Raw genomic sequence first — 25,917 nt, 5'->3', positions numbered from 1 at the left:
TATGCCAAGTGAACGGAGGTAAAAGTGTACTCCCACCTGGTGGCACTGATGTAAACTTCTAGTTGAGGGGCAAGATCTAACTGTGCACGTTGTGAACTGTTTGTTTATCAAATCTGTATGTATTTGGCCCATAAGGCAGTTACGCCATGAGAGTTGAGCATGTACAAAAGCTCCTTAAAATGTGCACAACTGAATATATGCTTACGACCCTGATGCCAAGTTTCACGGAGTCTAGAGCAGCAGTAGCACGATAGATTTAAGTGCCGTACCTTTCAGATTACAGCATCTACATTATGCTTAACAGCATTCAAAGAAAAATAATCAATAAATTAGCAAGGTGTCGAAAGTTGGGGTGTTCATGTGCTCTTGTGCTTGTGCACAGCAGCCACCATTGATTGTGACAAGCATTTCCAGTTGCATAGAGATTGTGAGGTTGTGGTCCTACACCTATTAGACTGTGATGTGAAGGTCGTAAAAAAAGGAATTAAATAAAAATAAATGTGTTTTTTAGTGCATCTTCTTATTATTTTCATATGAAATGTGGACTGATTTAGCACAACCAGCAGTAATGATGGGGGCCACACCTTTTTCTGTATTTGCAAGTACCTTACCCGTTGCACTAAGCCAATTGCTCATCTGCATGCTCTTTGACTAAATTATTGATCCTACAGTGGGAGTCAAGTGTTTATAGCCCACCATGGCAGAGGAGGGATAATCACCCTGCCTGTGCTGGCAGCTGCTGCATTCCCCTGTCAGCCGCCCACCCATCACTGTCCACCGGCAACTGTTGTCATTCGTAGAGGCACCTGTGCACTCCACCAGCATAATCCACACACATTCCTGACATCACATGAACACAGTGTCAGTGTCTGAAGAAAATAAAATGCATAGTTAACATATCACAGCGTTATTTGCTGCAATTTTAGAGCAGCAGCATAATTTTTTTGATGCAGTGTGACATTAATTGGAAAATTTTTACACAAGATTGCGGGGCTATGCGTTGTGATGTTAGTTGCAGGAATGTTGTATTAGAGTATCAAGAGCATATTCTTTTTTGTGCACTGAGATGTTAAATTCTATATCTGTATTCTTGTTATGTCATGCTGCGCTACAGAGTAATGCTGGAGATCGGATGGGCAGATCAAACAACTAATGTGGAGGTACTGAATCTAACTGGGGAAAAAAGAAATCTGTGCCATAACTTGGGTAAAAGAAGGGATGAGTTAACTGAAAAATTCTTAGGCATCAACAAACAGTCACTTTTGTAATGGAAGGAAACTTTTTATCTGGGAGGGGCAGGAGGAGTTGTTGAGGGAAACACAGTAAACAGGTTCAAATGAATGTCAGTGTGGAGAGCTGCATCAACCAGTCTTCAGACAGGAGACCACAACAAATATTTTCAGTGTCTAAACAAAGATTTGTGTATTGATCGAAATTCTAGATGTCGATATACCATCAAACTAGTACCATATTTCCATACCCCACAGCCAGATTCAGCTCTTCAGTTGGGTTGATGGTAAAAGCAAACATCTAAGGTATCTTAGTTTCATACAGTTTTTTCCACAACTCTAGCTTTTGGACAGCTTGAATACACACTCTTAGTGATGCACATACCTTCCTCTCAAATAGGTTATTGTAGCTGCTACAAGAAAGCAGACACCACTGTCGGCTGTGGACCATCAATAGGGAGGCTGCTTTTTTTGTTGTTTAAAAATACATTATACAATTTTGCTTTCTTTCTATGGTTGTTGCATCTTGTTATTTTGTATTCTTCCTTTTGGCTTCTTCCCAAGGAGGGCCTTTAGTCTAATTCATTTAACAATGTGATTATCTGGGGAATGTGCAGCAGTGGATATTTCACTGAGTGACGAAAGCACTGCTACAGACATGGGATGCCAGCCATCTGACACACTATCCCTGATGGAAGATTGCACTAGATGTGTAGCTCCAGCCTGAGGTTCCTGACATGCACCACAGCTGCATTATCTTATTAGACTGTGACGTATTCACACACAGTGTGGAGCAGCACCTAGCACAAGGTAAAACTGAGGTGCGATGCCAGGGCTGAGTTTGGGTTTATAACTGGATACAAGAATGGTGCTGGTTGGGCTTTTAGAGCAAGATAACAATGTTTTGACATCATGTCATACTCTTGATCAATGTGATGCCGAGGTAGCGTGATATGTTGCGCAAGAGAACTGTACCACCGTTACCTTGATATTCGTGAACTCGACTGGGGTGCAGCGGCCTTGAATGATGTTGTACTACATCTTGGTAGCATTGTAGATCAATTGCCATTCGGTGGCCCAGACAATGACATAGTTTCAGGCATGCTAAAGGTTATGTTACAAAATGTGTGGGATCATACTGCAAATGATGACCACTGAGTCATCTGTTGTGTTGGCAGAAGAGCCAACACCGTGTTACGAGAGGAGGCTGAAATACACGCGTTTAGCTCACGCAGGCTGGCGTGAGGAGGGAAGGACTATACTGACGTGAGGTATGGAACATGACAAGGAGGATCTGAGGAACACCAACTGGGGTGCAGATCACTGTATGCTGCTGCAGCTCTGAGAGCCCTTGTTCAATTCTGCCTTGACTATGGGAGTCTGGTTTACGGTTTGGCGGCGCCCTCAGCATTGCGCATACTCGAGCCAGTGCACCACTGTGGCGTTCGACTAGTGGTGGGAGCTTTTAGGACGAGTCTGGTGACCAGTGTCCTGGCAGAGGCTGGTGTCCCTCTATTGCAGGTCAGGCATGCGCAACTGCTCGCCAGTTATGTTGCACATGTTTGTAGTTCTCCTGCTCAACCAAATTACCATCTCCTTTTCCCACAAATGGCGGTTCATCTCCCGCATCGGCAGCCCAGGTCAGGGCTTACAATTGCAGTTCGCGTCCAATCCCTTCTGTCTGAACTGGAGTCCTTGCCTTTACCACCTATACCCAAGGTCCATTCACATACATCTCCACGGTTTACACCCAGGCCGCAGCTTTGCCTGGACCTATCGCATGGCCCATAGGACTCAGTTCACCCCGCAGATCTCCGCTGTCACTTCCTCTCGATTCTTGACATGTACCGAGGCCACGAAGGGGTTTACACCGATGGCTTGATGGCTGATGGTCACATCGGCTTTGCATATGTTGATGGAGGATATATTCAACAGCATTCCTTGCCCAATGGCTGCAGTGTTTTCACTACAGAGCTGATGGCTATATCTCGTGCTCCTGAGCACATCTGTTCAGGCCCTGGGGAGTCATTTCTTCTGTGTACTGACCCCTTGAGCAGCCTACAAGCTATCGACCAGTGCTAACCTCATCATCCTTTGGCAGCAACCATGCAGGAGTCCATCTATGCCCTGGAACAGTCCGGTCCTTCAGTGGTGTTTGTGTGGACCCCAGGACATGTCGGAAACACAGGCAATGAACTTGCTGACAGGCTGGCCAAACAGGCTACACGGAAACCGCTTATGGAGATTGGCATTCTAATTACTGACCTGCGTTTGTTTTTGTGCCACCAGGTTTTCCGGCTTTGGGAGACGGAATGGCATAGTCTTAGTAACCACATCAAACTGTGTGTCATTAAGGAGACTACGAATGTGTGGCAGTCCTCCATGCGGGCCTCTCACAGGGACTGTGTGGTTCTATGCTGGCTCCACATGGGCCACACTTGGTCACAACTACCTCCTGTGAAGACCTGCCTCAGTGTCAGTGTGGCACCCGGTTGACAGTGGCCCATATTTTGGTGCACTGTTCCACTTTGACTGCCCTGTGACGAAATCTTCGGTTACCGGACTTGTTGCCACTTATTGTATCTGACAACGCCTTATCGGGTGATTTAATTATACGTTTTATACCTGCGGGTGGGTTTTATCATTTGATCTAAGTTTTAGCGCATGTCCTTTGTCCCTCTGTGTCCTCCACCCTAGTGCTCTTAGGGTGGAGGTTTTAATGTGCTGCAGAGTGGCTGGCATCTCGTAATCTGCTTTGTCGTTTTAGTATCTTCTACCTATTTATTGTGTTTCTGTGGTTTTCTTGTCCCCTTTTGTCCATTTAAGTGTTTGTCGCCCTTTGTTCATCCTTGTGGTTTTTCCTTTCTCTCCGTTTTGTGTTGTCAGTCTCGCTTGTTTTATTCTCATTCTTGTGGCATTGTTTTATTTGGAACAAGGGATCAATGACCTAGCAGTTTCGTCCTTCCCCTCTCTTTTAAACTAACCAACAAACCTGGCAAATAGAATTAAGTCATACCTTCGGTGCTATTCGTGGCACAAATGCCAAGACTGTCCACCAGACAAGCATAGTGTTGCACTTGGAGCGAGAAAGGTCACGTACAATCCATATGTTTGCAACGGAACAAACAAAAGAATTCTGCCCACTCACGTAATCAATGCAGTGTATTCAAAGCCTGCTGCAGTCATTAGCAAAACTAGCAAGCAAACACTTTCTTCAGTGCTATGCCAGTCCAACAAACTTTTTGTTCAATTGCATATAAGTGGGAAGCATGTGAAATTTCAGTTGGACATGAGTGCCTCTGTTACATTGCTGAATCGTGACACATATGAACTGTTAGGCTCCCCACACCTTTCTAAAAGTAGCACACACCTCACAGCTTATAATAGACAAGACATCCCTGTTCTCAGAAAATGTACTTTGCCTGCCATGTATCACTTGTGTACACGAACTATGACTTTCATGTGCTACAATCATGTGATTGTGAGAACATATTTGGCCTTGATTTATTTTATTTTTTTGGTGTTAACATTCAGAAAACACTGTTGTCAGTGACTGCATTCAGTGCCAAAGACAGTGTAGGTAGCTTGCTGAAAAAATTCCCTGAACTTTTTCTGAAGCTTTATTCAAGGCTAACAATTTTGTTATTTTATTGCACATATTACTATGAAAGACAATGCTCAGCCGAAATTTTGCTGGGCAGAACTGTTCCCATTGCATTATGGGACAAAGTGTCCACTGAACTTAAAGAATTGCAAGATAGTGGAGCTATTGCGCCCATACAAGCTAGTCAATGGGCAAGTCCACTGGTTTTGCTCCCCAAACCTTCAGCTCGCATTCGCCTCTGTGTTGACTTTAAGTCTACAGTCATCCTACAAACTGTGATTGATAATTATCCATTGCCACCCCAGAGGATCTCACGAATGGATTAGGCACTGGTCATTACTTTTCAAAAATTGATTTGCGCGATGCCTATCTTCAAATACTACTAGACGAAGCATCTCAAAACGTGTGTCGTGAACATTCATGTGGGCTTGTTTAAATATTTGCATTTGCCTTTTGGCAGTGCTTCTGCACCCACCATTTTCCAACAGTATTTCAAACAGCTGACTGCTCAAGTATCAATCTGTTCAAACTATTTGGATGATACTGCTATAGCAGGTCATACACCTGAAGAACACACTGAAAATTTGTGTAGTTTGTTTCGTGTGTTATCTGATGCAGGACTAGAGTGTACACTGGACAAGTGTGACAGTTTTAAACCTGAGTTGCAGTATCTTGGTCATGTCATAAACAGTCAAGGTGTACATCCTCTTTAGTCACATTTGTTAGCCATACAGGACCTGCCAGTTCCTCACAATGTCACAGAATTGCAGTCAGTCTTAGGGAAAATGAACTATTATGTTCAGTTCATATCAAATGCTACACAGATCACAGCTCCATTGCATCAATTTCATCGCAAGAACATCCCCTTTGTTTGGATAGATGAGCGCCAAGAAACTTTTAAAAAATATAAATATGTATTTCTCAGTGATCACTTGGTACACTTTTATCTTGACCTACCAGATGTGTTGTAAGTTGACGCTTCCTCTTATGGAAATGGTGCAGTGCTTTTGCACAGATTTGGTGATAAAGACAGGCCTATTGCTTTTGCATCAAAAGTGCTGTCCAGATCTCAGTGTAACTATTCACAAATAGATAAAGATTGGCTATTGTGTATGGTGTCACCAAATTCCACCACTATTTGTATGGCAGAAAATTCTACTTAGTAAATGGATCACAAGCCACTGCAGTCCTTGTTTTATCCGATGAAGCTGGTTCCTGTACAAACTGTCCAAAAATTGTAAAGATGGCCTTTGTTGTTGTCTCAATAACAATATGAGAGAGTGTATCGTCCAACAGCTCGACATGGTAATGCAAATGCACTTTCACGTCTTCCGATTGACCCTGATACAGACTTTGATGCTTCTGCTGCATCTTGTTGTCACATCAATGCTCACAATTCTGAATTGCTTCAGTCCTTTCCTCTGAATGACAGGAAAATTCCTCAGGCCATGGAAGCTCATTCAAATTTGAACATTTTGCTAAAATATATTCGCACATCTTGGCCCCACTCATTGCAGTAGCGCGCTGATACTTTGCATGTCAGCATAGCCTCGCTATACAGAAAGGAGTGATTCTTGTTCAAAATGACAGTGGACAGTCACATGTGCTGATCCCCAAAGCTTTGCAAAAAGAAGTATTGCAGTTACTTCACCAAGGACACTGGGGGATTGTTTGTATGAAACAGTTAGCATGTCGACACTGCACTTGGCTGGGTATGGACACCCAAATAGAACAGATTATGTCACAGTGCCATGCATGTGTGGAAAATCAGTTTGCTCAGCCACAAATGTTTTCTACTTGGCCTAAGTCACAATCATCATGGCAATGTGTGCACATAGATTTTGCGGGATCTTTTTGGAACACTCGTTGGTTGATTGTGGTAGACTTTTATAGCAAGTTTCCTTTTGCTGTGCTAGTGAACTCAACAACGTCACATAGCACTTATCAGGTGTTGTCCTCAATTGTTTCCTTTGAAGATGTGCCTAAACTCATAGTGTTGGACAATGGTTCTCAGTTCACATCAAATGAATTTGAATCATTCTGTGAACACAATGGCATACAGCACCTAACTAGTGCACCGTTCCATCCACAGTCGAACTGTGAAGCAGAACATTTTATCAGAATCAAAAGAAGGCTGGAAGTATAGCTTTGAACTGCATGATTTTGTGTTTTACGGGGTTTTTAGCGGCAGCAGATGGTGGGTGCAAGGCGAGATCCTTTGTCAAATTGGCCTATGCATGTATCTCATTTCAGGCCCAGACGGATTGCAGCGCCGACATCACAATAAAATTCGCCACTGCCATGTGCATGGTTATCCTTCTGTATCTCTTCCCCCAGATTCACAGATCCCAAGGACAGTGTGGCCACAGCAGCTGCCAGAGGGTGTCATCACAACACCACAGGACAACCCCATTCAGATGGAGCCTTTGCCTCCTCTGCCTGATCTCGTCCTACCAATGGAGCTGGACCCACAAATGCCGCAGTAGCCAACGCCTTCTACATTGTGGTATGGGCCTCAGGAGGTGGACACGTAGCCTTCTGGATGTCTTCCGGGGGACATTTCCACCAGTGCACAGGCCAGATAGTGGGGTATGACTGGAAGTATCACGTCCCCTGCAGCCACAGCTTCCAGTCCATTAGTGTGTCCACCCTGCTGCCTCCCCCACTGTTTTCGTGCTCCATATACAATGACAGTCCATCACCTTGGCGGGGAGCAGTGTAACGGCATAAAGTCAAGCACCAGCATGCTAGTTGGGAATGATAGAAAAGAGGTGGTTGTGAGAAGACGTCAGCCAGTCACACGCTGACTGACCCCTCTCCAGGATGACTACACGACAACAGCAGCCCCTATGTGGAGAGGACATAAGTGCCGTGACTGACTGGTGATGCTCCAGTTGAATAGCCACTTCACGACCAGCAGCTGGATAGAAGCGTCAGTGCTCATTACCTTGCTTGTACACTCTATGTAACACAGACATGGGACCTGTTATACTGAAGAAATTGCTTATTTTGTATGTCACTCTTTGCTTGTGACACATCTGTGTAATTGTCAGATTTAAGTATTGTCTTTTAATTTTTTGTAATAAAACTCATTAATATGATTTGTTTGAATTGTTTTTCTAGTGAACTGAGTAGGAATCCTGGACTTCACATATTTGATGACAAACATAGAGACATAATGAAATTTGCCAGTGATGGTACAGGTAACAGGACCTCCACAACCCATCTCCTCAGAAAAATACAGTCCTATGTAAACAATGCTGTCAACCTGCACCATACTGTTCACTTTGCAGAATAAAGAGATGCCAGCTGATGTGGGAGCAGATTTTCCATATTCTGCAGTTCCGTGTACTGACACGTCCATAGAAGTGGAAATGGGCTTCATCTGTCCACAGAATGTTCCATAGTCATTCATTGTCCACTTCCATGCAAGTAAGAAATTCTAGAACAAACATTTGTCTTACTGCCAGGTCAGTATGAAGCAACTCCTGAACATGAGTAATTTTGTATAGCAATGCAGTAAGTATCGAAGAATTTCATGCACCATGCTCAAAGGCATGTCCAGAGTTTGGGCAATTCCCTGTGCACTGCATATTTTCACACCACTGCTCGACCCCTCCTGCAATGTTGTGGCCACACCTTCTACTGATGTTGGATCAATTGTTTTCCTCCCTGTTGCAAACTGCAGTTCAAGCGGACCTATCTTTATGAATTTGGCACTCATATTCTCCACACCCTTGGCAGACATTGGACCTGCACCTTTTTTTCATACCCTTGAGTGCCTGAAGTTTCTGCATAACTACTGGTGTATGGTCAGTCACAAAAGGGCTTTACCAGCAGCAAACGATCCTGCATTGAGAGTCATGCAGAGCATCTCAGATACGAACTGGGGAACAGCTGTATACCTCCCATCTTTTATTTTGCATATTCTGCTGCTTACTGTGACACATAGTGGTAAAATTTTCGTTCAGATTTTTTTTTTCCATAACATTTCATCCTTCTTTAATAATATTCCATTCAAATTTGACGTCTTTCCAAGCACTGGTCCATTTTTTTACAACTTTTTGTACTTGGAACTTTAATTATAATCACTCTGTATAACAGTTGCCATATTACATCGACAAATTTTCTAATTTTTTCAGCATAATATAAAAGTATAAAAATGTAAATACATTTCTAAAAATACAAAAACATGTTCAAATATAATATACAGAGGATGGTCAGAAACAGTCTGAAAAGCTTGCAGGGTGTCCCAGGATAGGTTGTGCTGAGAAATAATTATTAAGGAAAAAATTCAGTGTGTTGCACTGTTTCCGAGTTAATTAGTATTGAAGTTAGCCAATCAGGCTGTTGCATGTGCAAATTCAAGTGGCCCACCAGAGATGGTGTCACAAAATATGTTCTTCATTTGGTTTCCCCAAACCAAACTAGAGAGCTTTACAAAAATTGGAAATGGGATGGTAGTAAGGATTGAACTCAAACCAAAGGCTGAGCAGTCACATTCGCTATCAGCTGCACTCTGGGAACAACTGACACTAATTGTAACTGGTGGACTGCTTGAATTTTCACGCATGATGCCTTGATTGGCTAACCTCAGTGCTATTTAACTTTGAAGTGGCACAACATATTGAATTTTTTTCTTAACAATTATTTCTCAGCACAACCTGCACTAAAACACCATTACAAGCTTTTCAGACTGTTTCTAATCACCTTGTACAAGCTTTCATCATCTATGAACTTGAACAGATTATGTCACATATCCTCTGGTTTTATGCTGGCCTCAGAAAAACTACAGTCTTGGCACATACTTTGTGGTTCATAACTTGCTTTTCTTTTTTGTTTTATCATCTGTATGATGCATTATTTTTGTGGAATTTGATAGAATTAAAGTACGATGCCCATGTGAAATGCCACCTCTTCAGTTTCCGCATATTTGATGTTCCAGTAATGTAGTATATTTCTGTTGTCTAAAGTTATCATATAAAGAAAACAACAATAAGTTACTAATAATGCATTTGCTGATGTAGTTCCAATGCTACAGTTAGTTTTAGAAGCACATCTCTCTGCATATGTCCAAGGTGTCCTTTTGCATGATCACTGTGCAACTGTTTGGCCCGCATGTTTGCTGCAAATACAGCAATGGTGCTACTATATAATCTTTTCACTGGAATTGATAGTTCATGTCAATTTCAGTCTGAGCTACCTCATACACAGTTTTGCAAGCTTTCTTAGTTACTTTACTTGAATAATAAAAATAATTTTCTTGTTTAAGTATAGACCAAAATATTAACACACATGGCACCAGCAAATTGAAATTCCTCCTACTTTAGTGGTAGGATTTATTGTTTGGGACTAGCTTTCCAGCAGTAGTAAGTAGGTTATATTGTGCACAGCTTCTGTTGAATTGAATTGAATTTTATTTGATCCTGTAAGATTCCATTGTGTACAGTAAATGTACGTGTAATATAGGACATGTCAAAGTATTAACATTCTTTATCACTTATTTTTCTACACCTTTAGCTTACATTTTTACATCACTGATAATGAGTAACAATATATACAAATTTAATGGCATAAGTATTCTGCAACACTGTAAAACTCTTTTTCAATGAGATAGTCTTTAAGTTTCTTTGGAAAGTCATTATGAAGTATACTATCTTGCAGGTTTTTGGGCAGACTTCTTAGTAGTCTGATACCAGAGTACTGGGGTCCTTTTTCTAGCATTGCCAGTCGGAGGGGAATGCTCCGTACTTCATTCTTCCTTCTTGTATTGTGGGTGTGTACACTAGCATTTGTAATCCAGTCCTCACTACCTTTTGTGATGTACATTATTGTTTTGTATATATACAACGATGAAAAAGTTAAGGTACCTAAATTCTTGAAACAGTTTCTGCACGTTTCAGAGGTCTTTCTTCTTAAAATGGTCCTAATTGTTTTTTTTTTTTTTTTTTTTATGTGAACACTCGTTTTGTCTCTTGTTTGTTTGAGTTTCCCCCCACAGTCACTCCATACTGTAAATATGGTTCGAAAAGTCCATGATACACTGTACACAGAAGGTTCTTGTCTGAATACTGTGATAGCTGCATCATTAAGAATATGACAGAGCTCAGTTTCTTACAAACATTATTAATATGTTTTTTCCAAATGGTTCAAATGGATCTGAGCACTATGGGACTCAACTGCTGAGGTCATTAGTCCCCTAGAACTTAGAACTAGTTAAACCTAACTAACCTAAGGACATCACAAACATCCATGCCCAAGGCATGATTCGAACCTGCGACCGTAGCGGCCTTGCGGTTCCAGACTGCAGCGCCTTTAACCGCACGGCCACTTCGGCTGGCTGTTTTTTCCATTTCAGTTCATTATCCACAAGAATACCTAAGAATCTGCATTAATCAGCAAAACAACATTTGTTGTTTTTGCCTCCAGCTTTTCTCTTGTGTTTCCTGTGACCACATCCAGTATGTGTCTTCATATGTGGCAATTGTGTCTACATTACAATCTCTGTCCAGCAATGTCAACAGGGGGATACAGTTCAGTCCCAAGAGGGAAGAGTTTGGTAATGCACCAGCTCACCTAGAACTGCCCAGCTTTTTGCTCGGTATCTTGTCCTGTACAGTAACTGTTTTAAATATATTTAGGAATTTCGAGAGCTCTTAAGCAGGTAAACATCAGAAGCCACCAGAGATTGTTGAACGGGCTTATAACGTTTTCCATTATAGAACTACATACAAGGGTTGGAACTTTAATGCTGGCAACTATTTATTTGCAGCTCGTACAAAATAGATACGTGTTTCAAAGTTTTACTGACCTTCAAAGTCGTCACCTGCATTGTGCATAACCAATTGCCAATGATGTGGAAGTTGTAGGATACTCTTAGCAGTGCCAGTTGTGTTGACCATTCGAGCGGCACGGTCTATTGCCCAACGAATTTGCAGCAGTTCTGCAGCAAATGCTGTGAAGTGTTTTCAGTTTAGAAATTGAGTTGAACTTATGAGGGCTTAACTCAGGGGAGTGCAGTAGGTGGTATAGCACTTAGCAGCCCCATCAGTCAAAGAAATCAGTAACAGCTTGCACTGTACGTGCTTGAGCATTGTCCTGCAAAATGATGGTCAGGTCCTGCATAAAGTGTCATCACTTCTGTCTCTGTGCTGTTCGTTTTCGGAACACAACCTTTGACCAGCTTACAGACAGAAGTAATGACACTTTCTGCAGGACCTGACCATCATTTTGCAGGACAGAGCTCAAGCATGTACAGTGCAAGTATGGCGAGAGTACTTAGTTGATATGGCTATTTTCACATCTTTTGATTCATAACACGTTAAATGTGCAAAATTATTTGCTGTTGGCAGACTAGTGTTGTTATCATTACGATTAGCACGATGGAACTTTTTGGGTCTAATGAAGTTATCATTTTGTTCGGTTATGACAATTTCACGACACTTTGAATAGTCTTCTGTTACTTTATCAGAATTCTCTATATACAGCTTAACTGATATACCATATTTTAATAAGGCAGTCACACCTTCCTTTCGGTATTCCTGTTGGAAACATAGAATATCATGAACATTGCAGTGCACATTTCCACAGTCACGGATTATGTTTCTCTCTTCTAAGGTATTTAAACATTTGCAATAGATCCATTTTTGGGACCACAAACATAACTTGACATCACATTTCACCTTATTACTACGTTTCACACACACAAGGTTAAAAAGTCATAGTTTTCTGCAAATCTGGTAATTAGTACGCTTACACACACAGTCATGCAGTAAGGAAAAAAGGATGGGTGCAACACAGGTTGGGCAGTAAGTATTAGAACAAAACACGATAAATTTTTTAGCAGATAAATAATGACTGTTATTTTTAAGGATATAGGGAAACAACCACTAACAAACATCCAGTTTATAAGAGAATTTAATGGATGTGCTATTACATCCTCAGATTTTTTCTCTCGAAAATAGAGAGTTCATAAATGTCTTCTGATTTTGAGTAACTTAGTTTCGCTATTGCACTTTTATTATTGGTTACTTTTACCTCTTATCTTTTAGTGCCAGGAACTAAATCTTCAATATTTTGTAGGAAAAGAGTTTTCATGTTTTGAGTCATGGATGTTGTCATATTTACGATTGTGTTCAGCTGCAGCAGTGTTATTCATACTTTAACTATATGTGGCTTGCTCTTTCTGCTCCACTATCCCTTGATTTGTCATAGGAAATTATTAACAGAGTTAATAGCTTTTGTAGATAGTGTGTGAACCGGTAATGCACAGATGTGAGACCATATATCCTGTCAGTTCCCTTATTTTCTCTCACTGCTTTAGGGCAATTAGTTTTAAATGTATCTGACAGTGCACTGACAGTTAATATAAATGCATTTTCAATGTGAGTAGGCCTGCTTTCAAGCAGAATGCCATTCCAGTTTGTTGTCTTTAGCTAGGTTCTGGACTTAATTTCACTGGAATCAGATATAGACTTTTTAGTATTTAATTTAACTGAACACCTTTATGCACTGATATAATGTGTATTGAACAACCCTAGTTGATAACTGATTTGTATCAACATTAGTAATTACATTGTCACGGCAAGCAGTTTGTCTTGTTAAGTGATCGTTAATACAGAACAGGTCATGTGATCATAGCATACTGAGTAGGTTAATTTGTATGTGTCCTTAGTCTTGTATCAGTACTCAAGCCACCAAAAATTAAAATCGTATGTTTAGGCCATTTCCCAAAGTGTACAATTAGTTTCTGTAAAACCTGCACAGATATACCAATATCACTATCTGTTGTGCAGTTATACACGTACAATTGTAAGATTTTACAGTGACAGAACAACACCACTGTTTCCAGTAAATTTTCTGTACAGTAATCATTCACAGCAAGGGCACTGCAATGCAAGTCTATGTCACTACTAACATACATTGAGCACCCCCCCCCCCCCCCCCCCAGTTTTGTATTCATCTACAGTAACCCATTACTAAGTCAAACACACAATTATAACTGCAATTGATATTCGCTTGGCCAGTGTTAGTTAATCTATACCACTGTGAAAAGACAAGCCATTGTTTAATATTGTAAACAAAAATCTGGAAATGTACTTGACTGATTTACTTGAAATGTTTGCACAATGCCCTAATAAATGCTTAGATGGATGTAGGCTACATTTTTTTAATTGTATGTGGTAATGGGAAACACTGTTAGCAGAAATCTCAAAAAGGTCTTGACCAATTTATTTCAAATTTTTACACGATACCCTAATAAACATTCAGGGAGATACAGGCCATATATTCTTTTAAAGACCAACTACCAATTTTCTGTTAAAACTGACTGTGCCAAAGAAAATGTTTGCCATGCTCTGCTGTGAAAATGTATAGTTTTGTTTTCTTTCTCACAATCAGTTTCAATTATGATAGCTGGGCACTTAAACTGCTAGACAAATTATTTCTTCCATATATGTTCTACCTCATTATATATATTTTAAATGCAAACTGTAAACACAAAACTATACTGTTTTGTTTTATTCCTTGCAGTCTGTTTTCACAGGAAACAGGAACATTGTATTTATGGTTTATGATTAGAATACTACTATGGAAACTAAAATTGTAATAACAAGCAAGGCTCAAGCTCAGAGAGAGAAGGGGGAGAGAAGAGATGGCCATTGGCAGGGAGGGAGGAAACGGATATAGAGAGGGCAGAGGAGGAGATGGACAGAGAGAGGGGGAAGGAGATGGTAGGCGTCAGAGGGACAGGAGGAGACAGAGACGTAAGGGAGAAGGAGATTAGGATGTATGTCCAATTTCCATACATATTTAGCAATTGTGAAGCAAAACAAACATGTAGTAGCTAGTTTGCTTTCACACATAGACTGGATACTTCCTCTTTTTTTCCGTATACAGCTTGATTATTTTCAGACACTGACTGACAACTTACTTTTAGTGTCTTAGCTCGACTCTTTTTTACACACTGACTGGTCACTTGTTTTCAACAAATTCACATGCTCAGGATATGTCAACTTGCCGTTTATATGGATGGGTGGGAATGTTTAGTTTCTTTTCTACAGTACACCTGTTACAATCTTTTGCACCAGAATATAAAACTCCCTTTTAAACCAGGAGGAGTAAATTATTTCTACCTGTAGTACTGTGGTTGTGAATTGCCGAGTTCATCCTAAAGTTTCCGTTATCCACAAATACCGTTAGGGAATATATGTATTGGCATTTAAGTATAAGAAGCCTGAAGAGGCTTCAGCTAGATCTTCAGTTATCAGCTTTAATCTTGATGACATTGAGTGCAAATAAATGTTTATTTATGGATGAACATAAACAAACATCTTTCCTCCACCGACCATTTGAATTTAGTGGACAAATGATGTAGAGAGTGTGTTGGATCCCACTCTTATATGACATTTGGGGTAAAAACAAACAGGAGAATGTTTACAGAACTTGGCAATGTTAACACAGCAGTAGGCCTATTGCTATGAAATTTCTACGATTGTGGTGAGATGGCCCCATCTCCATAACCAAGGTTGCTAACAAAGTTCTGTGTGGTGGCTCTCAACTTGGATGCAAGTCATCCTGGTGGTGGAAAATTTTCAATGCCAGTATTTGGGTGACAAAGGGATGAGAGGTGATGGCGTAAAGTTCGTGATCACATTTTGCACCAATGTCCTGGATTACATTTGTACCTTCTCACACTGTCTCATGATGTGAAGGCATGTGACACTTTCTGTTCTTCAGATTGAGAGTTAAGCTCAGCAGCCGCAACGTACTTTTTGAGAACAGTAGGCCCATGGACCGGCACTGGGTTTCATCCTACTGCAAACCAACTCCATTACAACCTCACCGAGTGCAGTGACACTTGATTCCTACATCTGCTCTCCTGTGCTCATTTCCTGAGTGTGGTACAACTTTCATTTTGATGATGAAATGGTATGAAGGAACAAACACAAGATTATCATCTGACATCTATACATCGCTTTGTTTCTGCAGCAGTTCAGTGCGCCAGTCTTACCTGCAAGAAGTTTTACCCAAACTTATTTACCTGCAGTTGCAATGAAATTTATTGCACTAAAGTACTTCCAAGAAAGATATTTTCTTCAATATTACAAATAATTGTACAGCTAAACTTTTTCAATATATCCTCAGGTATTAGGCCTACACTTCAGCTAACATAATATACAAATTGTCAAATTTTTAACTGGAATATCTGTAAATCCCACTCTCTTCCTTGCACCTAATCAACCTCAACACATCTAGATATACATCTGACTGGACGTAATCAGTCTTAATGCATCTACTACATCTACAACCGCATATAAGGAAATCATTACTAATTACTACAAGGCATAAGATTTTGTGGGATTGTATGTGTTTCACAAGACAAATAGAATTTTCATTACCAGAACAAGTAACGCAAAACATTATCTATAATCCCTCTCAGATCACATTGGCAACTTGAGTTCAGATACTCACAATCACTTTGAATACTTATGCTGCAAGTTATCGCTGTTTTAAACAAAGTATGCCTACTCAGGCATTCCCTACAATCTACGTCTACAGGATGTTCTCTCCCAGGTAATGTAGGTACTTAGACACAGAGGGAACTGCATCTGGAAAATCACAAGGATTATTATAGCTTTCCAGTAGAAGTGGGCAAAGCATGTAGACCTACGTGTTATCAAATATTTTTCACAACTGTAGGCCTATTTCAGGTAACTTGCATTATTTAATCACTGACTTCCTCTAAAATGTCCCTACATAAAACGAGAGTAAATGCTTCAACACAATATCAGATACAACATCAAGATTGAGAGAGAAGTATCACAGATAGGAAATGGGGATAACAACAATTAATAAAGACAAACATTGACTTCTACATTTCTTGTTTTCAAAGTACACAGCAAAATTGATCTCTGAACTGTCAAGCAGCTTTAAACTTGTTCTTCAATTTCTCCTTAACCACATTTATTCTTTTAGTACAGATAGTCTGTTTTCAATTTCTGAGATACATGTAAATCAAAATTGGTGCAAATTTACTTAATATATACCGTTCAGAAAAGTGGGCTTTACAAATTGTTATTCCTGATGACTGCAATAGGTAAAAAATGAAATGGACTGGATTCACTTGTTTACTGACTGCAGAGTCCCTTCAGTGCTCCCCAGTTGGCTGCACTCTGATGACAAATTGTACCAACTGCCATCAGCTCTATTTGCAGTTGCTTATAACATAGATAATAAGAACTTTTAAAGTAGTGCCTGAAATTGAGCTCTGAGTGAAGAGATATGCAACTACCGGCCTCCAAATTTTGCATATGCCTCTGATCAGACTACCAACACATCATGGTCTGCAAATATATTTGCCCTTCTTACATCGTGAAACCCACTGATTTGCTGCTTATTCACATCATAATAAAAAATTGTCTCCAAAGACACTTCATCAAGGAACAAAGCAAAATATTTATCATTGTTGTGCAGTGCCTCGGCTTCTGCTTTTATTACATTCATCACTGCAGGACTCAATCCTGGCTTGGAAGGTGCAACACACAGTAGAGGTTTCATATGAGTCACAGAAGGAAGGCAAAAATGAACTAACAAATACCTGTATGGGCAAGGGTTTTGCTTGTATAAGGACAGAGCAAATACCTTGTCTTCATATGTCCATTGCCTAGCTCTTGTTGCTGCTATTGTACAAAGCTTTAAGCGGTTTCCGTTCATTTTTCCCATGATGTAGCTTTGTTTTAAGTTCTGGTAGCCCTGTTAAAGCATTCCTATGAATCTTGGACTTTTTCGATTATCTGAGTCTTAAGTCTGCTTTTGAAACTCCACGAGCCTAAACTCCCTCCGCCTTCACAGCTTACAAGGACTACTCCACATCAGATGCAACTCTTTAGTTTGTCTTGGAAATCTGTAGAAATGCTTATTGTTAACTTTCTCCATTTAACCTACGTAACATGCAGATGAAAAACGCTGGAATTTATAGTAGTATTCAACGTCAATTTCTTGAGTGGATTATTCTGAAAGACGCAAAATTCCTTACTACATTCACTAGAAACAACTGTTGATGACACATCAGTCGTATTTAAAGAAACAAAAGGAAACCACACAAGTTGATTCGCGATTTCCATATAGCTATCACCGCTGTGGGGCTGTGTAGATGCTTTATTTGCGAAGGTTTCCATCATGCTCCTAAGTAAAAGATGGGTGGGATAATCAAATGTAAACGATCTCATTATGGTACCTAGTCTTAGAGGATGCCTCTGTTAATTATACGGTTTATAATTTAAAACAGATACAGCCACACACATAATTTAAAGAATGTTATTTAAAGCACATCAATGCCGGTTTGGATTTGTCACAATTCCATATTACGATGTCTGTGAAAGATTTTATTGCTTTTCTGCTATCGCTTCGTTCTGCAATCGTTATTGCGCACCACTATAAACAAAACGTTTTGTATTTGTGAACTTTCAACAGATTTTTTTGCTTTTTAACCGTAATAGGAACACACAAGACATGACCGTAAAGTAAAATAAAACATGAAATATGTCGTAAACATACTTGGTGTGCCGGCACATTGCATGCTTTATTTAACTTAATATCATTCCATTTGTTTATATGTAGCTTAAAATGGAAAAAATTCTCTTCCCAGTTAATCGGATTTTGAATGAAGAACTTTTAATCTTAGGGCAGAAAATGTACACTGCGAAACGAGACCCTAGCAGGAAAGTAAGAAAATCTATAGGCGCCATCTTACACGGATTTGTAATAAATCCGAAATCGGTGATGGTTTGATTTCAATAAACTTTTTGAACCATAATTGTGGCTGGCTGCTTTTTAAATTCTAAAATTTATAACTGTACTGCAGCCATGACTGCTTACAACCTTCCCCTCGCAAAATCAGTCCCTGAACAACTTGAATCATCCCTTTTACGGCTTTATTAAATGGCCAACCCTCCTCCTTTATCCGGGCTTGGGACCGGCAACAGCTTCCGCAGATAACTCACTGCACAGAAGCTGCAGGCGGAGTTAAAGGGGTTAACAACCATATTTAAATACGCATAACAACAAAGATAACATAGAGTTGTACTCCTATTTTACATTTCTCTCTCAGAAAGCATGGGGCACAGAGTCGGAGATTTAAAAGGAGAAAGAATGCCAAGACAAACGAGTGTGGAACCAATGCAATGAAATTTATTGCTCTTTTATTCCTGTGGGCGTAACGGTAGCAGTTCCTGGCATAAATAATTTATTTTTTGTCTTAAGTTTTCTACATAAATAGTGTGGTACTTCAGTAGTTTAATAAAATTTTGCAATGACACGTAACGTAAGACAGCTCAGCAAGCACTCGTTACTACGTGTTTCGTAACGTCTGCACGAGATGGCAGCACGAGTATCCTCTATCTCTGACGTGAAGGATGAACAACTAGCAGCAGACATAATGTACATCTGTGGTACAACTATATTTTCGCGGAGCTCATCGGATTTCAGAATATTTACCACATCTTTTAAATAAATGTCCGTCCAGATGAAACGCAAAGACAAGAACCACTGGACACGTCCAGGAAATTTTTCTACTTTCCTTTTTATTATTTATTTATATACACGAATAGCCCTCCTTGAGGATACGATAAATGGACTGATTTGATTTGATTGATTTATTATTGGTCCTGTAGATCATACAATTTGTACAGCAAAGCACATCATGATATAGGACACACAGTCTAACATGACAGTCGCGACTCTTTGCCTCGATTTTGTTGCCAGCAGCGCTCCAAGCGGCCGGTAGGTTGAACTGTGAGTTCGGCGCGATCGTGAAAGCGAATAGTGATTGTTTATTTTGATTTATACAATGGATTTTACCATCGGGAGCTTTTGTAGCGCAATAAATTGCAGCAGCAATAAGAAGAAGACACCACAGCTGTCTTTTCTAGGTTTACTATGGATCCTGAGAGGTATATACCATCATGTTACTAAACTGTATCGTCAGGATTCATTTGCAAATGTATGTGTATCAATCGTGAATGTTTCGTTTTAGGAGCAAAAAAATGGCTAGTTAATAGCAGACGAGAAGACCTTATGAAGAAAGACCCGGTTTACCTGTATAATAATATTAGGTTTTGTTCGCTACATTTCGAACAAGACCAGGTCATGAACGCAGACAATAACAAACTCATGTGGAATGCAGTATCCACACTGTTTGACATTCCAGATAAGCCACCTCAACTGACGATGAAGAAGAAGCTGCCACAAAGATTCGACAGTCAATCTAAAGCTGTAAAACAGTCCTATGACACAGAAGCAGCTAGTACAACTCTCCATTTATTAGTGCCAGATTTGTGAGAATCATCAACACAAGACCTGCTTTGACGATGAAGTGGTTAGATTAAGTGCAGCTGTTCGTGTCTTACAAAAGCGTGTGAAGTGTCAGAATGTGCAGATCTCTAGACTTCGAGCGAATCTATTATGGGACAAGGTAAATGCCTACAGACAGATTGTTCGAAAATTAATCAAATTTTTGGTTTTTCGTGAAATGTAATGTAATCAGCTCATTATGGTTTCAGCATATTTCTCCCACTATTTGTCAGTTGCTTGTCCCACGTAGAATAATATAAAGATGAAGGTCGTGGAAACAAGTGACAATGACAAACACAGTAGGCCTACAGAACGGTAAACGAGCTGTCCATCGCTTTTGCATGTGGAGGTACAGGTCTGTGCTTCTTACATGTGAATCTGTGTGTTTACATTCTTTTGATATCAACGTGGTAAGCTGCAATTCTGTCCAATGTCACAAATGTTTGTTCACGAATGTGTTGTTGCTTGCCACTCTATTCATGGTTTTTGTCCATACTTGCGCTTATTTTAGAATCATTTTTAGAAACATATATGCCTTCTGATACTACACAAACTCTTGGAGGCAAGAAACTAACTCGAATAATTGGGAAATTACGTAGGGAATGGATGCAAACAAACATTATGCTTACGACGCGTCTGACGTTCACCTTACCTGCCGCGCTGAGCGCTAGTGTTGCTCCATCTGTCAAACGGCAACTTTTACAGCAGTGAGGTTCGCGACTGTTATGTTAGACTGTGGTACATAGTTCACATAGCAGAATACATATATGAGATACAGACAGAATATAGATAAGATACAATAATTAAATTATCTTACTAAGTAGAAACATCTACAACTGAATAAACAGCTTATTGCAAGTAATTAAAATTTTGTTTCAAGAAATCCATGTACGGAATAGAAACAGTGATGTAGTAGCAATTTCCTTAATTTAATTCTCATTATTTCTGGGTTTTTGCATGTTTTTATGTCTGTTGGGAGGTGATTGTATATTTTAATGCCCATACATTTAACCCCATTCGCATATAATTTTGTGTTGTGGGTTATAATTTGTAACTGTGTTTTGTTCCTGGTGTCATGCATGTGGCAATCTGCATTTCTGTCGAGGGCATCCAAGTGCTGTACTCTAAAACAAGCTAGTTCCAATATATAAGGGCATGCTAGTGGCAGGATTTTGAGCTGTTGAAATAGTGGTTTACAGTGTTCAGTTCTTTTTTTTACATTTCATTATTCTTACTACTTGTTTTTGTAACTTGAAAACTGTGAGAGACTCGGAGCTCTTTCCCCAGAAGATTAGGCCATAGATCAAGACAGACTCATACAGGGCATGGTACACCAGCTTCAAGGTATCTACAATGGCTGTGTCTGTTAATGATCGTAATAGGTAGCAGGTTTTACTAAGCTTTTGTGACAATGCCTCAATATGTGGTTTCCAATTTAGTGTGTTACTGATTGTAAGTCCAAGAAATTTGGTGTCCTGCCTGTTCGTAATGTCATCTTTGTCGATAACTATAACTGCATTGAAGGGGGTTTTATTTTGTCTAGTATGGAAGTTCATACTTACAGTTTTTTGAGTATTTATGAGTAGTCTATTTGATTCAAACCACGATTGTAAATGACAAGTAGTTTCATTAACTGCATCTTGCAATGTGTCACCTCTACTGGTTATCAGGATATTTGTGTCGTCCGCATACAGAAAGAAACTGGCATTTGGTATGTGTTCTGGGAGATCACTTATAAACAATATGAAAAGAACAGGGCCAAGGACAGATCCCTGAGGGACGCCATTTGTTGTATGTAGTATATCTGACCTGCAGTTCCTGAATGTGTCTGATTTTCTTATTTCTACATATTGCTTCCTTTGACTAAGGTAGCTATGGAACCAATTGTGGGCTACACCTCTAATCCCATACTTATGGAGTTTCATAAGCAGCAGCTTGTGGTCAACCATGTCAAAGGCCTTGGACTGATCAAGAAATATACAGACAGCAGGTTGTTTATGGTCAACGAAACTTGAGCACTTTTCTAGAAATGCATACAGAGCATGTGTGGTGGACCTATTTTTCCGAAGTCCGTGTTGGGAAGATGTGATTATGTTGTTAGAATTTAAACATATTTCTAATCTAGTTAACATACAGTAGTCAAATATTTTTGACAAGGCAGATAGTATAGCAATTGGCCTATTGTTTGTCACGTCCGTTTTCTCTCCCTTCTTGTAGGGAGGTATAATTTTAGCAAGTTTTAGCTGGTCTGGAAATGTTCCGTTTAGAAATGAGGTATTTATGATATTTGACAGGGGTCCACTGATGTAATTTGAACACTTATGAAGTAAGGAGCAGGGTATCAAATCATGCCCTGCAGAATAAATCTTTTTGGCTTTTTTTTTTTTTTTTAAATAATATCTTCAATTTCATGCGGTGTTGTAGGAGATAGGAAAAAGGAGTTCAGATGAGTATTATTTTTGAGACAAGGGTGTGCAGTGTTTGGAGAGTTAGTCAGGAGATTTGTGGGAGGAGAGTGAACAGTATGTAAAGAGTTGGTTAGGAGATTTGTGGAAATTTCTGAAAAATAGCAGTTGAATTTATTGGCAATTTTATGTGCATTTTCAGTCTTTTGTCCTTCTATATTTAGTGTGATTTTATCCTCTATCCTTAACTTTCTACCAGTCTGTTCATTTATTATACCCCTGATGCGCTAAAAAAGCTCATAATGATAAAACTATTAGGTGCTCTTCCAACAAATGTTGGAAGAGCACCTAATTTTTTTATCATTATGAGCTTTTTTAGCACATTTTATAACTCCTGTATGCGTTTTTGTAATTTTTATAGTATACCTTGAACTCTTTGGATTTGCCACTGTCGAGTTTGCTAAGTCTGTGCAGCAGCCTCATCTTTTCTGATAAAGGTTTAATGCCTTTTGTGACCCAAGCATTCTTGTTTTTTGTTAGTGATAGTCTTTGTTTTCTCTGGGAAATGGCAGTTAAAGTAATATTCAAATTACTGCAGAAAATTGTCATATTTTTCATTTGTTGTTGAGGAAGTAAATACACTTTGCCAGTCTTCTTTCTCTAAGCTAAGTACAAAGTTGTTTATGTTGCTATCACTATAACTTCTACATTTAATAACTGTTTCTCCTGATGGGAGTACATTGAATGGTGGATTAAAATATATTGTTAGTGCACTGTGATCTGAAAAACCAACATTTATAATTTTTACAGTGCAATCAGTGTTAGTAGCAACCTGATCAAGACAGCTGTTTAATCTTGTAGGACATATAACTTTCATATTTAAGTTGAATGACATCATTAAATTTACTAATTGGGACTTTCGAGCAGATTCTTCGAGGAAATCAATGTCGACAGCTTCTTTGTGTTAATTTTCGTTACTTCCAGACTTCCTTCATCCTTCCAGATTGTTATTCCGTTTCTTCCTGGGTTCACTTTCTTCTGATTGCAGACCTCGTCTTTTTTCTCATGAAATTCTGCCTTTTGGGTTGCTTCCCGAAGAAGTATTCTGTTATCTATTATTGCTTCCCTAAGAAGTATTCTGTTATCTATTACGTTCATTCTAAGTCCAGTGTATTTCATATCATTGTCAATTTCAGTGAACAGTGTAGGTTTGGATTTGTAGCCGGTTAGTAAGTTGAAGACCTGCTTCGTACCGAGCGAGGTGGCGCAGTGGTTAGCACCCTGGACTCGCATTCGGGAGGACGACGGTTCAATCCCGTCTCCGGCCATCCTGATTTAGGTTTTCCGTGATTTCCCTAAATCGCTTCAGGCAAATGCCGGGATGGTTCCTGTGAAAGGGCACGGCCGATTTCCTTCCCCATCCTTTCCTCACCCGAGCTTGAGCTCCGTCTCTAATGACCTCGTTGTCGACGGGACGTTAAACACTAATCTCCTCCCTCCTCCTCCACCTGCTTCGTTGGTTTCTTAGTATCCATTCGGTATATGTGCCCATAAAACTGTAATCTTCTTTTCCTCACCACATCAATTAGCATTTTCACTTTCAAATAGAGCTATTGATAGTTATATATATATTTTTGTCATTTGGAATGCCCTTACTATTTCATATACGATACTCTGCTTTCCATGGTATCGTTCCTTTTGTACTGCTTGTTATCAGTTCTCCTAGGTACTGATATTTAAAGAAGTTTGTTTTAGATGTTGTGTTGTGATGAATTAAGATGTGGAAGGGTATCATTGATGTTTTTCATGAGGTGTGTTTTTTCATATGATACTTTAGCCCTATTTTGCCTGCTTCTGTCTGTAGTTCTGTGATTTGTTCTTTGGCACTATCTAGTGAGTCAGTAATTAATGCCATGTGATCTGCAAAAGCTAGAAAGTCTGTGGTTATTTTATTTGGGTTTCTCCATCGTTTATTTACGGAGATACCGGGGTCAATCTTATAAGACATAACACACACCAATAATGTGTACTTAGTACCTATATATTGGTTTTAGTCTGTTATTTGATTAACGTGGGATATGGGGATATACCACACAATATTGACGACCACTTTTTTCAGAATATTTTACAATATTGTATTTACTTATACATCTCAGAATGGAAGTGTGTGTATTTACAAGCAGTGCCATGCCTTGTATGGAATATATTGAAGTCTTCTGCCTTACTTACCAGCAATTCAACCACACACTTTAATGTCAAAGTAGCTTATGTTAATATATTTCACCATTTTGTTGAATATGCTAATTGCACTCGTCAGTATTCCATCGTGCTCAGGTAGTTAGTAACACATACTGTGTGATTATCGAGTGGCCAACAGAAAACAAGATCAACAGCTGTAAATTATCAGTGTTTGTGGATCACGTAAGCAGGGAAGATACAGTCAAGCTAGCAGGAGTTGATGGCATACCCAGCAGTAACTTGCGGTTCTTCCTGCCAAATATTATTGACCCCGTCACTTATTATGCAACTCCTCATTACAGTCAGGCATCTTTCCTGATCAGCTAACAACATCCAAAGTGATTCCAATTCTCAAAGTTACTGGCAAACATAAAGTGATAAACTGTCGCCCCATTACATTAACAGCCTGTTTTTCAAAAGTATTAGAAAGATAATGTACATTAAGTTAGTACAGTTTATAAACAAATATGGATTATTAGCGAGTCCTCAGTATGGTTTGCAAAGTAAGAAATCAAGTAAGATGGTAATCGACGAACATATAACCACTGTTTTAAAAGCCATTGATGAAAAACAGAAAACAGCAGGTGTATTTTTAGATTTAACTGAAACTGTTGACATGGAAAACCACAGAACACTTATAAATAAGCTTTGGGTACTATGGTAGTATGGGATTAGCAATTCAATACATTCGTTCATTTCTCAGAGACTACAAAAAAAAAGTGTGCATTAGAAATGTAGATGGAAAAGTAAGAATACCTGTCAGAAGAACACCCAGTCAACTTTGTGGTACCTCAAGCGTATTTTAAACAATAAATCATGGCTGGATAACTCTGTGGTTCACCTTCTCACTACAGAGCATAGACCAAACAACATTTTATTGATAGGACTTTCATATGGTTGCAAAAAAAGGACAATTTTTGTAGGACCTTTATATATATATATATATATATATATATATATATATATATATATATATATATATATATATATATATATATATATATATATAAAAAAAGAAAGATGATGAGACTTACCAAACAAAAGCGCTGGCAGGTCGATAGACACACAAACATACACACAAAATCTAGCT

At 39.3% G+C, this 25,917-nt stretch overlaps 4 protein-coding genes across 18 annotated transcripts in view; 2 read left to right on the top strand and 2 right to left on the bottom strand.

Moving 5' to 3' along the window:
• Positions 1–7,934, top strand: part of LOC126183395 (uncharacterized) — a 59,674-nt gene extending 51,740 nt beyond the window's left edge. For all 4 annotated transcript variants that reach the window (XR_007536742.1, XR_007536744.1, XM_049925342.1 and 1 more), the window contains one exon: positions 7,171–7,934. Coding sequence is in view for 2 of the 4 variants with exons in the window: in XM_049925342.1 (XP_049781299.1) it covers positions 7,171–7,319 (149 nt within the window). In the remaining 2 variants the exon portion in view is untranslated. The remainder of the gene's footprint in view (positions 1–7,170) is intronic.
• The window catches only part of LOC126183391 (uncharacterized), a 74,292-nt gene extending 48,537 nt beyond the window's left edge, over positions 1–25,755 (bottom strand). Inside the window, exon 1 of the mRNA XM_049925335.1 lies at positions 25,669–25,755. The gene's annotated coding sequence lies outside the window, so the exon portion shown is untranslated. The remainder of the gene's footprint in view (positions 1–25,668) is intronic.
• LOC126183394 (uncharacterized) overlaps positions 20,176–25,917 on the top strand; it is a 60,238-nt gene continuing 54,496 nt past the window's right edge. For 4 of the 12 annotated variants that reach the window (XR_007536731.1, XR_007536732.1, XR_007536733.1 and 1 more), the window contains exon 1: positions 20,546–21,042. Coding sequence is in view for 2 of the 12 variants with exons in the window: in XM_049925339.1 (XP_049781296.1) it covers positions 20,910–20,922 (13 nt within the window). In the remaining 10 variants the exon portion in view is untranslated. The other 8 variants (XR_007536738.1, XM_049925340.1, XR_007536734.1 and 5 more) reach the window with 6 other exon arrangements.
• Positions 23,008–25,790, bottom strand: LOC126183390 (uncharacterized). Its single transcript, XM_049925333.1, has 2 exons — positions 24,098–25,790; positions 23,008–23,831 (listed from the first exon to the last, which is right to left on the bottom strand). Exons 1-2 carry the CDS (start codon positions 24,179–24,181, stop codon positions 23,496–23,498), a joined length of 420 nt encoding a protein of 139 aa, XP_049781290.1. The 5' UTR covers positions 24,182–25,790; the 3' UTR covers positions 23,008–23,495.

The sequence above is a fragment of the Schistocerca cancellata genome, chromosome 4 (assembly GCF_023864275.1).
Source record: "Schistocerca cancellata isolate TAMUIC-IGC-003103 chromosome 4, iqSchCanc2.1, whole genome shotgun sequence".
Lineage (NCBI taxonomy): Eukaryota > Metazoa > Arthropoda > Insecta > Orthoptera > Acrididae > Schistocerca > Schistocerca cancellata.
The sequence above is the reverse complement of the archived record's forward strand: the minus strand, read 5'-3'. Positions and strand labels throughout refer to the sequence as shown.

Coding starts and splice junctions, on each gene's coding strand:
- LOC126183390 (XM_049925333.1), bottom strand. CDS start 24,181: ATGCTAATTGATGTGGTGAGGAAAAGAAGATTACAGTTTTATGGGCAC. Junction 23,832..24,097: donor CTAAGAAACCAACGAAGCAG/GTGGAGGAGGAG, acceptor GGTACGAAGCAG/GTCTTCAACTTACTAACCGG.